General features: G+C 64.8%; 1 protein-coding gene across 3 annotated transcripts; it reads right to left on the reverse strand.

Moving 5' to 3' along the window:
- Nucleotides 1–1,180: 1,180 nt before the first annotated feature.
- Nucleotides 1,181–13,279, reverse strand: IGSF9 (immunoglobulin superfamily member 9). 3 transcript variants are annotated; one of them, XM_056322047.1, is made up of 20 exons: nt 12,966–13,279; nt 12,584–12,775; nt 8,517–8,669; nt 8,227–8,378; nt 7,887–8,004; nt 7,570–7,711; nt 7,220–7,365; nt 6,895–7,037; nt 6,677–6,817; nt 6,398–6,514; nt 5,879–5,957; nt 5,616–5,739; nt 5,347–5,522; nt 4,976–5,226; nt 4,748–4,832; nt 4,119–4,289; nt 3,849–3,894; nt 2,065–3,444; nt 1,621–1,766; nt 1,181–1,453 (listed from the first exon to the last, which is right to left on the reverse strand). In XM_056322047.1, exons 1-20 carry the CDS (start codon nt 13,021–13,023, stop codon nt 1,251–1,253), a joined length of 4,023 nt encoding a protein of 1,340 aa, XP_056178022.1. In that variant the 5' UTR covers nt 13,024–13,279; the 3' UTR covers nt 1,181–1,250. The 3 variants fall into 3 exon arrangements, with proteins under 3 accessions (XP_056178022.1, XP_056178021.1, XP_056178023.1); XM_056322046.1 differs by having other exon boundaries at nt 5,879–6,029; nt 12,966–13,278; XM_056322048.1 differs by lacking the exon at nt 2,065–3,444 and having other exon boundaries at nt 5,879–6,029; nt 12,966–13,277.
- Between the last annotated feature and the right edge of the window lie 2,138 nt (nt 13,280–15,417).

Raw genomic sequence — 15,417 nt, forward strand, 5'->3', positions numbered from 1 at the left:
TGGGGAACCAGGGCAACCCATGGGACAGAGGTGACAAGCTCAGGTGGTGACATGAAGGTAGGGTTAGGATGACAGGATGAGGGTGACAGAGTGGCAAGACCTGGGATAACAGCTTTAAGAGTGACACAGAGAGGTAGGGAAATGGTGACAGGACCCTGGAGAGACTCAGCCAGGGAACATGGGGGCTGGGGGTGGGCAACAGGTTGGTTTGAGGACAGGGGCCCTGGGGGCAGCCTCAGGTGATAATGGGGGAAGGCCCCCAGGGGCGGCACAAGGCAGGACCTGGGAGGGGCACGTCTGGGGACAATACGGAGGTGAGGAGGTGGTACAGGGCAGCATGCTCGGAGGATGGAGCCAGGGCGACAGTGTGGTGGGTGACACAGGGGAGGACACGACATGTGGGACAGGGGTGGGATGGATGCAGGGGACATGGGGGACCCTGGCGACACAGGGCAGGATGAGGGGGACGCCGCAAGATCAGACCAGAGGCCACGATGTGATGTGGTGCAGGTCTGGGGGCACAGAGCCGGGGGTGACCCTAGAGGGCAGGATGGGGCAGGGGGAGGTGGCAGGACAGACCGGGGCAACACACAGGCAGGACCCGCGGGGAGATGGGCGAGGTCCGGGACACAGCCCGGGGGTGACCCGGTGTGACCCGTAACAGAGCCCCCGGTCGACCCCCGGAACACCCCGGGGCGGGGGGTGACGTAGTGCGCTTTGGGCCCCACCCCATGACGCGCTCCCTCGGCGTGACCATATAAGGGAACGAGGCGCGCAGGCCCCGCCCCGCAGGGAACCGCCGCCAGACCCCGCCCCGCCCGCGGCCCGGGGAGACGATGACACCGTGCGGGGAGGGCTGGGGCGGGCGAGGCACACACCAGGGCGACAGAGCAAGGACCGTCCGGGGGGGCCACCGGGAACGAAAGCACGAGGGCAGGGCAGACGGCGGGGGGGGGGGCAGCAGGTGGGGGGGGGAATGGAGCAGGATTAAGGGGAGATGGGACGCGGCGGGGGGGGCTCCCCCGGGGGGGTAGGGAGCACGAGGACGGGAGGAGCTGCGAGGGGAAGCTGCAGGACCCTGGAGGGGCTGGGGGCTTGGGTGCGGCGAGTCAGGGGGTGGTGGGTGCCCCGGGGTGGGAGGGATGGTGGGCACCGTCGCCCCTCCCAAACAGGAGCTGGGTGCTGCTCTCACGCGGCTTTATTCCACCCCAACATCCTTCTCTCCCGGCCCGGGTGGTCTCAGGGGGTCCCTAGAGCAGCGTGGCCAGCTCGAAGCGCTCGGCACCGCACCCTCGGGCACCCAGCTGCTGCTGTCGCTGCTGGGCCGCCTCCCTGCGACGCCGGAACGCTGCCAGCTCCTGGCACAGGGCCGTTCCATACTCCACGGGGCTGCCCGCCGACACCAGCGCCTCCGCCGACACCGAGCTCACCGGGGAGGAGCCGCCGCCAGGCTCTGCAAGGAGACAGGCACCATCCAACCCGGCTACACCACGCGCCTGCAGTGCCCAGGGAACACGGGTGCCAAAGGGCCCTGCCACCCCTCTCTCCCAGTCACCTCACCCCAGAAAGGGTAGGGGACAGCCCCACGAGCCCATGGTGGTCAGGGGGTGCCGCACTCACTCTGCCGCTCCAAGTCACGCAGAGCGATGGTGGAGACGGGCCGTGCTGGGTTCCCACCGCGGTAGAGCTGCAGTGCCTCCAGAATGTCCGACTCCAGGGCAAACTCCGCATCCCACTCGTAGTTCTCATCCACCGAGGTGTTCCTCCTGCGGGTACGGGTGTCAGGACAGCCCCCCCACTAGCATCCAGAGGGGGGAAAACAGGCAGCAGGGGCGAGGGCAGGCAGGGATGCTGTGGGGAGAGCTGGGGTGGTGGTGCCCAGGGGCAGGGACAGGGGGATCCCGTAACGGGCCAGCCCCAGGGAGAAGCAGCTGGGGCATGGCCAGGGGCCGGGAGGCAGTCAGGTGGCTCCATACTGGAACACCCTGGCCGAGCCCCATGGGACAGGCCGAGAGCTGCCCTGGCATGAGCCAGCTCGTCCCCAGCCTCCTGTCTGCAGCTCACCTCTTTCCAGCGCCGCCAAGGGCTGGATCCATCCTTGCCCTGCCCTCCTCTGGTGCTGAGCCTCCACTGTGCCAACTGCCCCTGTCCCCCATGGGGGTGCCCAGGCAGTTGCCCCCCAGCGATGGTGCCAGCGAGGGGGGCCTCAGGAAGGAGGCACTGCCCCGGCCACTGCTCTGGCTGGTCAAACTGCCCCGCACCAACTTCTCCAGGGCAGCAGTATCTGGTGGCCTGCCTGGTGCCCAGCCGGGCTCTGCAGTGCTGGCCAAGGGCATGGCCTCAGTCCTGCCACTGCCAGAGGGGAGGTGGTGAGCCAGCTGGGGCGGGGGTCGCAGGCTGGCCCCAGGGCTGGGGGAGCCAGGCCAAGCAGCAGTGCCGGGCAGCGAGGCCTTGGCAGGACCCACGGGCAGCCTAGGGGGCTGGAGGAAAGCAGTGGCTGCGGGGGAGGTGGCGTTGGCACACATGTCAGTGCAGTCCGGGCACAGTGTCTGTCTCATGTGCTGCGGGGAGCCCCCAGCCCCTGGCAGGGCAGGTGGCAGGCTGCTGGCAGGCTCCTGGGGGCTGCTGGCATGGCCAGGCTCTGCTGGCTCCTCTGGGGGCGTCCAGTCGCCATCGACGCACATTTCCTTGAAGAAGGGCAGGCTTAGGTACTGGAGGATCCCGCTCTGGGCCAGGGAGCCGGCTGACGGCTGGCTGCACCCGAGGCTGGGGGGGGCTGGGGTGTTGAGGGGCAGTCGGGGTGAACCCTCGAGGGGTAGAGAGTCCCACAGGGCGCTGGCAGTGCTCTGGCAGGGCCCGGTGCTGTCGGAGCTGTCACGCAGCTCCTCCATGGTGCTGTAAGGCAGAGTTGAGGCAGAGGCCACAGGGCTGATGTTGATGATGCACAGTGCTGCAGCCTCATCCACTGGGCTGCTGCTGCCATAGCCAAAGTAGCGGCCTTGGCGGTAGCTGGCAGCCCAGGCTCCTTGGCGGGCCTGCCCCGTGGGCCGGGGGCGCAGTGAGACCCCCTTACAGCAGATGGGCTCCTTTTCCTCCACTGTGGGCAGCTGGAGGTAGGGCTCGGGCTGTGGCCCTGCGGGGTCCTGCTGGGGGTATGGCTCTGGCTCGGCATAGGGCAGCTCCCCAATGCCACTCTCCTGTGGCTGTGCGTTGGTCTCCACCACGAAGCGCCCATCGGGGCCACGGCAAATCCGCTCCAGGGGCATGTGCTCCCTGACGTGGCTCTCATACACAGTGTACTGGGAGCCAGACCCAGCGATGCTGAGACCCAGGCTGGTGCCAGCCTTCTCACCCCACAGCAGCATCCGGTGCAGGCTCCGGTAGGATGATGAGTGCAGCTTCAGCTTCATGGTGCTGTCTGGGCTACCAGAGCCAGGAGAATTACTGTAAGGAAGAAGGGAGCTGCTGCAGTATTCCCATCCCATCTCCAGGCTTGTCCAGCTGCTCCCCGTGCCGGGAGAGCTTGTGCCAGGCATCTGGCAGCAGGTTCCATGACCCTGCACCACTGCTGTGGGCTTGACAGACCTGCTCCTGCTCCTTCTGCTCCTTTCTTCAGCCAAAACTCCCTGGAGGAAGCATGCCGGGGAGCCCCACTACACAGCACGCCCTGACCGCAGCACCCCGCTCCTAATGCCTCTCTGCAGCCAGCCCTCAGCCAGTGGCAATGGGGGATGCCCCCCAGCCTGTCCCTCCACCCCCAGCCAGCAGTGAATGAACAATGGGGAGGACAGCCAGACAGGGAGGGAGTGGGAGGGGGAAGGAGTGTGGCATGGCATGGCATGACTTACTGTGGAGGTGGAAGCTTCTTGCTGGGGGAGAAGACGAGTGGTGGATCTGGAAGGTCATGAGAACACAAGGGGATCACACAGCGAGCAACTCAAGTGATGGTGAGATGGCAGCACCCACTCAGCCCTACTACCGTCCCTGGTGAGCCCCCCAGCCCTGGGCTGGCCTGTCCCTGCCCTGGGCACTGGCTTCTGCTGCCCTGCACCCTGGCACTTTGAGCTCTCCGGGAGTCCCGGGATCCAGGCACCTGCACCCAGCCAGCTGGCTCCTACCTTGCCTTCGCTTCTGGATGCGGGCGGCACGCCGGCGGTTCATGATGCAGGCAGCCATGGTGCTGAAGATGACAGCCACGCTAAGGAAGCAGATCCCCCCGATGACCCCAGCCAGCACCGGCTGTGGCAGGAGCTCTGGCAGCTGGGTGCGAGACGGATACACCTCCATGCCTGGGTCAAACAGGAGACGCCATCAGAAGCTTGGCTACCTGCAGAGCACGCCAGCATAGGGGGCACAGCCTCTCTTGTGTCGCTGGCACCACAGGGATAAACAGCAAAGCCTCGGCTCTCCCACCCCTCAGGGCAGACCTGCCTTTGGGCAGACCCGTGCCCTCTGCTGTGCTGGGCACCAGGAGCAGGGGTGCTCCACACAGAGCTCTCCTGCTACCTGGTCCAGGAGACTGAAGTCACAGCACATCCACATGTGGAGTTGGGTGTTCCCACAGCATTAGCTTTGGGGGTCCTGCTCTGGGTTCTGCATCCCCTGATCTAGCAGCAGGGACACTTGGGAGTGGGAGCAGCATGAAGGGGTTTCCGTTCAGGAAGATCCTAGCCATGCCGAGCACTTTACCCCCCTGGTTTCTGTCCCCAGTGCAAGAAGAATGAGCAGGTAGCAGCCCAGGCCTCACCTGCTGTGGAGATGTTCACCGTGTTGCTGGGATTGCTGATGTAGCTGCCAGCAAAGGCCACCAGTCGGAACTCATAGAAGGCGTCCTGGGGGAGCAGAGGACCATTAGCCTTGATGGCAGTGGCCAGCCAAGCCTCAGCTCACACAGCTGCAGAGCTAAGTGGCTCTGCAGCATTGCAGAGTGCTCTGGCTCTGGGTAACAGGCTCACAGCCAGGGTCAGATTCTCACCTTGATAAGTCCTGGCACCAGGACCTGGGTCTTCGTGCTGGGGATGGAGCGGTCCAGCACCTCCCAGCCACCCTTGTCCTGCCGCAGCTCCAGTGCATAGCCGCTTAGCGCCACCGAGAACTGAGCCGGGGGCTCCCACTGCAGCAGGACCCCACGCACAGTCTCGTTGGCGGTCAGAGCCTGCGGCGGGGACAGGAAGACGCGCATGGTCATGGCTGGTGGGTCTGGAGGCACTGTGGTCACTGGGAAGCCTGAGGAGAAAGGGGGATGCTGGCGTGGGGGGACAGCAGGGCCAAACCAGGAGCCTCCCAGGTGCTTAAGGCCTTTGGGGGGCCAGGGCTGCTCTAGGGAGTGCACAGGCCCCCTCTCACCTCTGGGCACGGAGGTGACAATCTGGCTGAAGGGACCGCTGCCCAGCTTGTTCTGAGCCAGGACGCTGAACTGGTAGCTCATGTCTGGCTGCAGATGCTCCACCAACAGGTGCTGAGCCCCCACTGGCACTGAGAGCGACACCCAGTCATGATGAGCCCGGGGCGGATGCTTCACCCTGAGGAGATGTGGGACCCATGAGTCCAGAGCCAAGGGCCCCAGGTAGAGTGGAGGCTGTGTGGGACACCAGACTCTGCCTGTGGGCACTCACAGTGGTGTGTACCAGACGCTGAACCTCTGGAAATAGCCTCCATCAAACCCTGGCTCCCAGGAGATGTTGGCTGCCAGCAGAAGCGGGAGCACAGAGACATTGGTGACAGCATGAGGACTGGTACCTAGTGGGGGAAGCAGAGAGATGTGTCAGACTGGGTGGCTTGGACAAGTTGTGCAGGGGCATTTCCACCCCTTCCAGCACAGCAGGGGCCAGTGTTGTCCACCCCAGGGCAGCCCAGCACCTACGGACTGGCGACTCACCCAGTACATGGACAGAGGTGGCAGTGCTGACGCTGGCCACCTGGTTGGTGGCCGTGCACTCCCAGACCCCGTGCTGCTCCTTGACAAGTGGGCGGAAGACGAGGCTGTTGTTCCCATCCACCTGGGCACCACTCTTCCCCATGCTGCCCATCTGCATGGCAAAGCACCAACACACTGACAGTGGGTGACCACCCAGCCTACCCCATCGCAGGGCCAGGATGGCTGCTCTGCAGTGACCCTGCAACACCAGGGCCCTGGGAAAAATGGGACTTGATGTGATACACCACCCTGAGGCTGGTTTAGAAACCAAGGGGCAGGATTTTGCCCTGTTTTCTTAGAAGGCAAAGACAAAACAAGCAAAGTGCCCTGGGACCCTTCTCCTGCAGGAACCAGGAGAGACGTGACCCTGCAGCATCGGTGAGGGACACAGGGACTGCCCTAGGAGGGATGCCCCAGAGCTCAAAGCAGTATCTGCCTCCCAGGAGGGTGCAGCTGGTTCCCCCAAGCGGTGGATCCTACCTTCAGCCAGGTGATGGTGGGTGGGGGATCCCCATGGGCTGTACAGGGGATCACCAGCTCCCGGCCCACCTCCTGGAAGTATTCCTCCTTGGGGCGCACCGTGAAGGTGGGGGGGTCCTGGAAGACAGGGATGCACAGTGTAGGGCTTGGCAGCAGGCGGGACATGGCACAGACCCGCAGCAGGGCAGGCTGACAGGCACACAATGCAGGCAGGCTGCTCGGCATGGCAGGGTGGGAGCAGCCTGGGCTCGGGCAGCATGCACACCCCCACAGCCGCACCTTGAGCAAGACACGCATCGGCTGGGACTCGCCGGCTGTGCCGTAGCTGTTGTATGGGGTACATGTGTACACTCCCAGCACGTCGTCGTTCCCCGTTGCAATGACAATGGAGCCGTCTGATCTTGCAGACCAGCCAGGGAGCTGGGAGAAGGGGACGTGGGGTCAGGATGAGGGGCTTGAGAGGGTGGGAAGGCAGGGGCAGGTGCAAACAGCGGTACCTTGTCCAGCTCCAGTGGCTGCCCGTCCCTTGTCCAGCTGACAGAGAGCAGCGGGGGGTTGGCCCTGGTGGGGCAGCGGATCACACCCTGCATCCCCTTGGGCAAGTAGGTCTCTGGGAGCATGGTGGTCACCTGTGCTGGATCTGTGAGGACAAGCAGGGTGCCAGGGCCTGCATGGGGGCGGCTGGGAGCCCGGGTCCCTGTGGCAGCTGAAGAGGCAATCCCTTCCCACCATGGCCATCAGGGACCCCCGTGGGCTGGCCCAGCAGGGCCTTTCTGAGGTGATAGCACGGCCCAGGCTAGTGAGGGGCTGCAGGGCTCTTACACAGCACTGTGACAAAGGCTGAGGCAGAAGGCGGCTTCCACAGCCCATTGCTGGGGATGCAGGTGTATTTGCCAGCATCGTCTGGGGTCGTTTGCTGGAGCAAGAGACTCCCGTCCACCAGGATGCGGACCCGAGCCTGGAGATGACTGCAAGGGAATCAGGGGGTGGTGGTGAGTGGTGCAGCTGGGACCATCCCCACTGCCCTGAGATGAGCAAACACCCCCGCCATGCACCCAGCTGGTCCATGTGCGCCAATCCAGGCTTTGCAGGGCCACATCAGCCCTTTCCAGCCCCAGCACTGCTGGTAGGAGCCTGCAGCCGCCTCGGTGCCATCCCCATCCTTGAAGTACCTGAGGTGGAAGACGTTGCTGCTGCCCTGGAACCAGGTGTAGGTGAGGTTTCCTGGGTATGCCTCAGCCTGGCACGCCAGAAAGGCATCTTGGGAGATGTTGACGGTGATGTTCTGGGGTGGCACCACAATGACGGGTGGACCTGTGGAGCAGAGGGGATGGTGAGGGCTGGGGACAGGGGACAGCCCCCATTGCTCCCAGAGCCCATCATACCCGCACCTGCCCCAAAATCAACCTGTAATGCGGCTTCCTCCGTGTCCTGCAACACCCAGTGGGGTGGCCCACAGGGCCATGGCTGGGTGAGCACCTGCTCTTACCCTGCACAAGAACGCGGGTGGTGTGGGTGATGGTACCCTCCTTGCTGGAAGCATGGCAGGTGTAGGTGCCTGCGCTGGCGCGCTCCACAATGGCGATGCTCAGCGTCCCATTCCTTACCTGCAACAGCACCAAGCACATGGCACGGCCACCAAGGGACATGACACTCTCAGGAAATGATGCTGTGACCAGGGTTGGTGGAGGTGCCACCATGGTGGGGATGGCTGCCTGCTCTCCAGCCAAGCAGAGCTGTATCGCTCTGCATGCCTGGCTGCCCCACAAGACCTGGCCGAGGGGGGGGACACACCACAGTGGGGATAACTGGTGGTTTGCTGTCCTCACCTGCACTGTGTCCTCGCTCTGGACAGCCAGGTCGCTCCTCTTCCAGATGACAACAGGCTGGGGGTTGCCAACAGCTCTGCAGGTAAGGCTCAGTGTGTCCCGGTCCCGCACCTCCACAAATGCCGGGGGGGTCTCCAGGAAGGTGGGAGGTGCTGTAAAGACAAGGCCAGACCCTTACACCCAGGTCCAGCTCAACTGGTCTTGGAAGACCAGTGGATCTAGCACCAGCCCTGAGAGATCTTGGAGGGTGTCAGGCAGAGAGAAGCAACAGAGGGTGGGATCAACAGTACCATTGACGGTGAGATGGATCCAGGTGCCGTTCTGGAAGTCTGCGTCGGTGCTGTGCCGGTCGAGGAAGAGCACACGGCACTCATACCAGCCTTGGTCCTCGGCACGCAGGAGGTCAATGCGCAGCGAGGCGCCTTCCTCGATCCGCACACGACCTGCACACCCAGGAATGACTGTCACAGCCAGCACTGCTGGTTCAGGGAGAGCCACCCACCCCCGCAGCATCCGCCCCTGCTGTGGGCTCAGAGGCTTCCATGCGGAGCGGGGCCGACTGCCCCACTTGGCAACAGCAGGGTCTGCCTGGGCTTCTTCCACCTCAGCTGGCGCCACAGGGGGCTGAGAATGGCTGTGGGGCAAAAGCTGGGGCAGCCATGCTGTGGTGGAGCTTGGTCACACCGACATTTAGTGCTACATGCGCTGCCGCTGCTGGGGAAACAGGAGAGGAGAGACTTGGTGGCAGCCTCTGCACCTGCCCCCCATGCAGGGTGGCCTTGGCAGGGACCCCTCAGCAAGGCAGATCAGTGCACCTTGAGCATCATTCTAATCAGCTGGGCAAGAGAGCTGGTCCCACTCCTACCTCTGCCTCCCCCTGGAGCTGCCAGCCTGTCTGCAAAATCCTTCCCCCTCACCTTTCAGGGACCCTCCCCCCCCAGCCTCGGCCGCCCTTTCCCCCAGGACCTCCCCCAGCAGCCTCACCGTTAGGAGCCCTGCTAAGCCCTGGGCACCTCTGCACTGTCCCCCGTCCCTGCAGCACAGGGCAGGGGTAAGGCTGAACCCCTTGCCTGCCTCACAGGGATGAGCCTTACAGACCCCTTCGTGGGGCACGGCGGTGGGGGACTCTCCTGGGCTGTGGGGCCATCACCCCAAGCAGGCAGCAGCCCTGTGCCCCATGGCCTCTTTGATGAGGAGGAGGATAACGGCGCAAAGCCACAGTGAGCACTGCTCTTTAATCCCCTGGGCTATTATCAGAGCCATAATCGGCTCAGGCGTGCCGCAGGCAATTGGCTCAGCCCCGGTCAGGGTGCGCAGCCAGCGGCGCCCACTGCCATGGCATCCCCGGGGCTACGTGCCCCCAACCCTGTTACAGGTACTGATGGCCCAGAGAGCTGCGCCAGGCCAGAGATGTGGGATTAGCCCCAGGTGTCCCATTGCTCGGGGTGGCTTTGCTTCCAGCATGCCACAGCGCTGGCAGCACCACAGGCAGCCCTTGGCACTGCTGCAGCCCGCAACACTCCCACCGACATCCCAGAGCTCCCCGGGACCAGCAGCTTCCTGAAGCACTTCCAGCAAAGTAAGTTTTGCCAAACCTTGCCATCAGCTCTACCCAGGAGCTCAGTGCCACAGGCAGTCCCCACACGCCGCCCAACCCACTGGAGCCCAGGCCAGGCCCTGCAGAGGTGTGACTGGCAGCAGGAGGCTGCATCCTGCCGAATGAGCCTGGCAAGGAGGAAGAGCAGCAGCGACGGGACCCGGGCAGGCTGGTTTGGGCACAGAGGCTGGGCAGTTGAGGGACAGGATCACATACGATCCTGTGCAACCCTTTAAAACCCAGCATACAAACAGGTGCAAACCCTTCCCAACAATGCCCAGAGCTTCTTCCGACCACCTGCTGCATCTCCCAGCCCTCCTGCTTCTCCCCATGGCCAGCCCAGACCCACCGCATATCCTGTGGCAGGAGGTGCGGGGACGGATGGACATATCTGGGTGCCTCCAGCAACATCCCTCACTCAGAGCACAAAGCAACACTCCAGACAAACCCCCGACCACGCGGGGGGTGTGGCATGAGCAGCGACAGGGGTGGGAGCAACGGCAAAACACCCGACAAGGGGTCCTTCCACTCCTCACCCCAGAGCCAGCTCCCACGTCAAGCCCTGGGAAACCCCATCCCTGCCTGCAGCCACCAGCTCACAGCCCCAGGATCCAGAGAGGAGGAGCAGGATGCTGAACAAAGGTCCCTTTGGAAGGGATCAGAGTGCCCTGGGGACGATCCCCAGCCTCCCCCTAATCCCCTGTGCTGGCCCCAGCCCCCTCCTCCTCTTCCACCACCCTGCTGATAACAAAACCTCCACTGCCCTCCAGACCAGCATCCCTCAGTGCCTGGCAACCATCATTCAGAGGGACACAAAGGGGGCTGCAGCCCCAGTTGCTGTGCTTGTTGCCACCAGGGACATGGTGACCAAGCAGGCAGCCAGGCCAGGGACCACCAGCCCTGCTCCAGCCCAGCTGATGGCACTGGACAGCCGCCTATACCACCACAGGGAACAGTGGTATCTGGGGGAGAGCTGACCCCATTCCCCACCGAGTGACCTGAGGGCTCCCAAAGAGGCAGCTTCAGCCCACCCCATCCCCAGGATGCTCCAAATTGCCCCACAAGGGACGCCGGTGACAGTGGGGGCTCCCTGGTCCCTCTGGGTGACAGTTCATCAGCCCCACCTGGGAAGGGCTGGAAGCAGAGGCAGCCCTCACCCTTACGCTGTGCCCACAGCCCCTGCCCTTTCCTCCATCCCTTCCCAGAGGATTGTAAACAAGCCATCCTGCTGCTATGGCGACAGCCACTAGCCCCCCCTGCCCACCCACCTCAGCCTCATTACAGCAACCAGACTCCTCAGCACACCCCTTCCCCCACAGGCACTGATCCTGGAGCAGCCCATCCTGCTCCCACATCCCGGAGGGCTGTGCTGGCAGCAGGGACAAGGGGGAGGGCTGAGGGTAGTGCAGGCAGGATGCTGCCAGCCCCTTTCTGGGTCATCTGAGCTCCGGCGGCTGAGGGGCCCCAGGATGCCGGGCTCAGGTAACAAGAAAAGCAGGTGCCTTGCCATCACCGGCTGGTTTGTTGTCACCAACGGTCCCACAGAGCCAGCTCAGGGCTGGCTGCAAAGGTGTCCCCTGGGCAAGGCTGGCAGCAGGGAGAGACCCAAGTGTGCCCCAAAATCGATCTCCCCCTGCCCAGCCTGGGAGGAGGCAGCACAGCTCTGCTTGTGGCCAGGCAGTATAGGGGCTGGCTCAAACCTCAGCCTGCTGTGTGTTTTTTAGGCAAGGGCCAGTTTCAGCAGCGAGGGCAGGCATGATCCAGCACTCCAGCCATTCTCGTGCCATCCCATGGGAGGTCTGGAGGGAGGATTTCAGTGCGTTGCTGCCACAGGCTGTCAGGGCCGGGCTCAGCCCAAAATGCTGGCCAGCTGCCAGCCCTTCACCTCCGCCCTGGCTTCCTTGTCCTCGAGGAACGCTCCTGTTGTCTTCATCTCTGTGCTTGCAGGGATCCCTCTCACAGGGATCCCTCAACGTCTGCCACCGCTTCACTTTAAATATCCTGTAAAGAGGAGAATATCCCCCTCCCACGCCGCAGCCCTTCACCCAGCACAGCTTTGCTCCAATTAGCAGCTTCACCAAAATCCCCTCCCCAGGCTCAATCTTCAAGCAACCTGCATGAGCCACAGCAGTGCCTGGGTCCCTGCAGCCTCTGGCACAGGGCGCTCCACCATCACCAGCCCTGGTCCAGAACAGCAGAGCAGGCAGGAGAGCCAGGGCAGCGTGGCAGGGCAGTGTCTTGATGGCACAGCCCAGGCAGGTGGGCTCTCAGCTATCCTGTTCCCAAGCAGGTGGTGCTGCGGGAGGCCCCAGCAGCCAGAGGCCACAGTGATGGAAGTGATGGCTGGCGTGCCGGGAGCTGCCTGTCTGGGGAGCTTCTCCCACTCTCCACCACAGTAGCGATCCCTCCTGCCGTTGAGGTGGGCCAGGGGCTGTGTTTCCCCATCCCTACTGGCCCCCACTCCAGCCACGCCTGCAGGCAGCCTCCCTGGCCCCACTGCATTCCCTCCTGGCGCCTGGGGCCGGCGGGGGAGCCCTGTGCTTCCCCACTGCCCCAGGAGCGTGATTAATGCAGTCTGACAGCAGCAGCCCTCGGCTGGGGCCCGGCCAAGGAAAGCGGGGTTGGGGGACACCAGAGGGGGTGGGGGCACCAGAGCCAGCCCAGCCGGCCTCGCCCGCTGCCGCCCGCGCACCCCAGCCCCCAGTCTGGGGCCGGGGGGACCCTCGGGACCCTGCAACCACCCACCGCCGCGGGACTCACCGACGTACTCCGGGTCCACCCGCGGCGAGTAGAGCCCGAACTTGATGAAGATGGGGAGGACGAAGCCGAAGCGGACCCACTCGATCACGTAGAGCGGGGGACGGGCCGCGTGGGCGTCCAGGAGGTCGCAGCCCAGCACTGTGCTCTCCCCAACCCGCCCCACCGCGGCCCGCGACTCGCTCTGGCCGCTGCCTGCCGGGACCAAGGCGGGAGGGGTGAGCCTCGCCGGCGGGACGGAACCGCCACCGGCCCCACGTGCGCTGGCCCCGCCGCCACCCGCCCTCACGGGGACTCGGCCCCGGCCGGACCGGTCCCGCTGGCAGTGCGGCCGCCCCCGCCCCGCCTCAACCACTCCGCCGCGGGCGGCACGGCGGCCCCTTACCCTCAGAGCCGGCGCCGGCGAGCAGGCTGAGGACAGCGGCGCGCAGCCACCACCGCATAGCCCAGGTCTCCCCTCAGACGGCTCCCGCGGGACGGGGCGGGCAGGCAGCGTCGTAACCGAGCGGCGACGGGTCGCCGGGGGCCAGCCGCTGGTCACTGGCGCCTCAGGGCCCGCGAACCGGCGGGCTCCGCCGGGCTGCCCACGGCGCACCGGCCCCGGGCGGGGGGCGCTGGCGGCTCCGCGTCCCGCCGCTCCTCATGCCCGTCCCGCGGAGGCTCGGCTCGGCCCGGCTCTCCCCGGCGCTCCGTCCGCCACCGTCGGGCGGCCGCAAACAAACCCTCTGCGCCGGGAGGGGCCACCCCGGGCCACGCCCTCCGCCGCGCCCCCGCCGCGCGTTGCCACGGGAACAGCCAATCGGAAGCCCGGTGCCGGGCGCCCTGGCCGCGGCCAATGGCGGAGCGGGACCGCCGGGGCCACGGGGGCTGCTGGGAGATGTCGTTCTGGCGGGAGCGCAGGGAGGCACGAGTGGGACAGGGAGGCGGCAGGCGCGCGGGACATCGCCGCGGGGCACGGGGGCGCGATCCCCCGGGACACGGGACGTGTGCGGGACACGGGGATCTGTGACCCCAGCGTGCCCGCACACTGCCTGGCTGGGAGAATCGGAAATGAGGGGCGCCCACCCAGGGCTGCTGCAGGCTGAGCCCCGTGCCAAGCGTGCCAAGCCCGTTCCAGCCATAGCGCGCCATGTCACACCGTGCCGTGCCGAGGTGTGCGGTGCCATGCACACAGCCGTGTAGCAGGGAGGCAGCACACGTGTGGGTCTGGGGTAGCCCCGTGACTGCCGTCGTGCCAGGGCTCCCCACCTGCCCTTCCCTATCCCAGCCATCTCCTCTCTAATCCCATCCTAAATGTGTCCGTAGCACGGGGACGGCCACCGCTGTGGTGTCCCCATCCCACCAGGCTGAGCCGGAGCTGGGCTGCCCGCCAGGCTGGGGGCTCTGGAAGGCCTCCTGGGACAGAGACTGATCAGGGAGGGGACATCCCCCGCGCCCTGTTGCCATGATGGAACCTGGCATTGAGGGTCAAGTGTGGCTGTGCGGGATCATGTGTGCGGTGCTGGGCCCTGCACTGCGGCACTGCTGAGTCTCAGGAGCAGCGCTGAGCACTGGGTTGGGGATACTGGGGCAAAGCCTCCTGTTCCAGCCCCCCTTCCCTGGGGCAGGGCGATCCACAGTCCCCACCGTCAGCCCAGCCTGGCCTGGCCCGGCCCGGCCCCCTGAGCCTGCGAGACTATTAAGGACAGAGCTAAAGTAAGAGGAGTTAAAGTAAATAATTCTGTGGTTAAGCTGCTTTCCTGCATCTCATGGTCTCATGTGAGTCCTGTGGCTCCCATGGGCTTACGCACTGTGGCTGGATGGTGCTGCCCCATCTGAATCATGCCTGTGCCCCTTGTCCCTGTCCTGCCACACAGGGCTGTGCCCCCCTCAGCCACTTGTGCCCCATGCAAGGGGTACAGGTAGAGTCAAGCATCCCCAGATGGCCCTGCATCCTGACGAGGTGTCACAGCCCACTGGAGTCATGGCATCACTCATGGGACATGGGTGCTTCTTGAATCCCCACTAGGGAAGGGCCGTGAGGCACTGGGCAGAGCTGCGGGCTGCTTTCTACCCCCTGGTTTTTGGGGTGCCCTGCACTCTGGGATGAAGACGCCCCCTGGTCACCTCCTTCATCCCCACTGGTCACACCCAGGCCCTGCAGGAGAAGTCGGGTCCAGGAGAGGTGGACACTGGGGTGCTACAGCTGCCCCGAGACAGTCAGTTGCCCCCAGCCACAGCTCTGAGTGGGGCACAGCGGTTTTGCCAGCCAGTGGTGCCCAGTGCCACCACCCTGATGCTTTGTTTCCAAGGGAAGATGACAACATTTTGGTGTTTCAGAGCGGTGTTTGGGGGCTGTGGAGCTGCCTTGGCAGAAATGATAGCCCCGCCAGCCCAGGCGCTTGTGCCCAGTGAGCGCCAGGCACTGGCCATGTGCCACACACCCAGGAACAGGGACGGTGACACTTCTTGCACTTAGGATTTAAATGCCACCAAGGTTAGGAACAGCTGAGAAGAGATTTTCAGGATTGGGCTTTTGGACAGAGATGCCTAAATTCCATCTAAGCTACCCTTTAAGCATCAACGTCCCGGGCCGGCCCTCATGCACTGACACGGCTGCCACCCTCCACGTGGCATCACCGCTTTGGCGGGTGAGCAGCTCTAGGACATGCCTGCCAGCACCCAAAGTGCAGCCACTTGTGCTCCCCAAGGGCTGAGGCTGGGCAGAGACCCAAGAGCCAGGACCCCCACTCCCTGGGGTGTGGCTGCTGCTGGAGCTGGGCAGTGCAGCAGGGTCTCAGGGGGCCTGGCAGAACCGTGAGTGTGTGTGCTGACCGCTGGTTCCCCACACACAGACC

Source organism: Falco biarmicus, chromosome 19 (assembly GCF_023638135.1).
Source record: "Falco biarmicus isolate bFalBia1 chromosome 19, bFalBia1.pri, whole genome shotgun sequence".
NCBI lineage: Eukaryota > Metazoa > Chordata > Aves > Falconiformes > Falconidae > Falco > Falco biarmicus.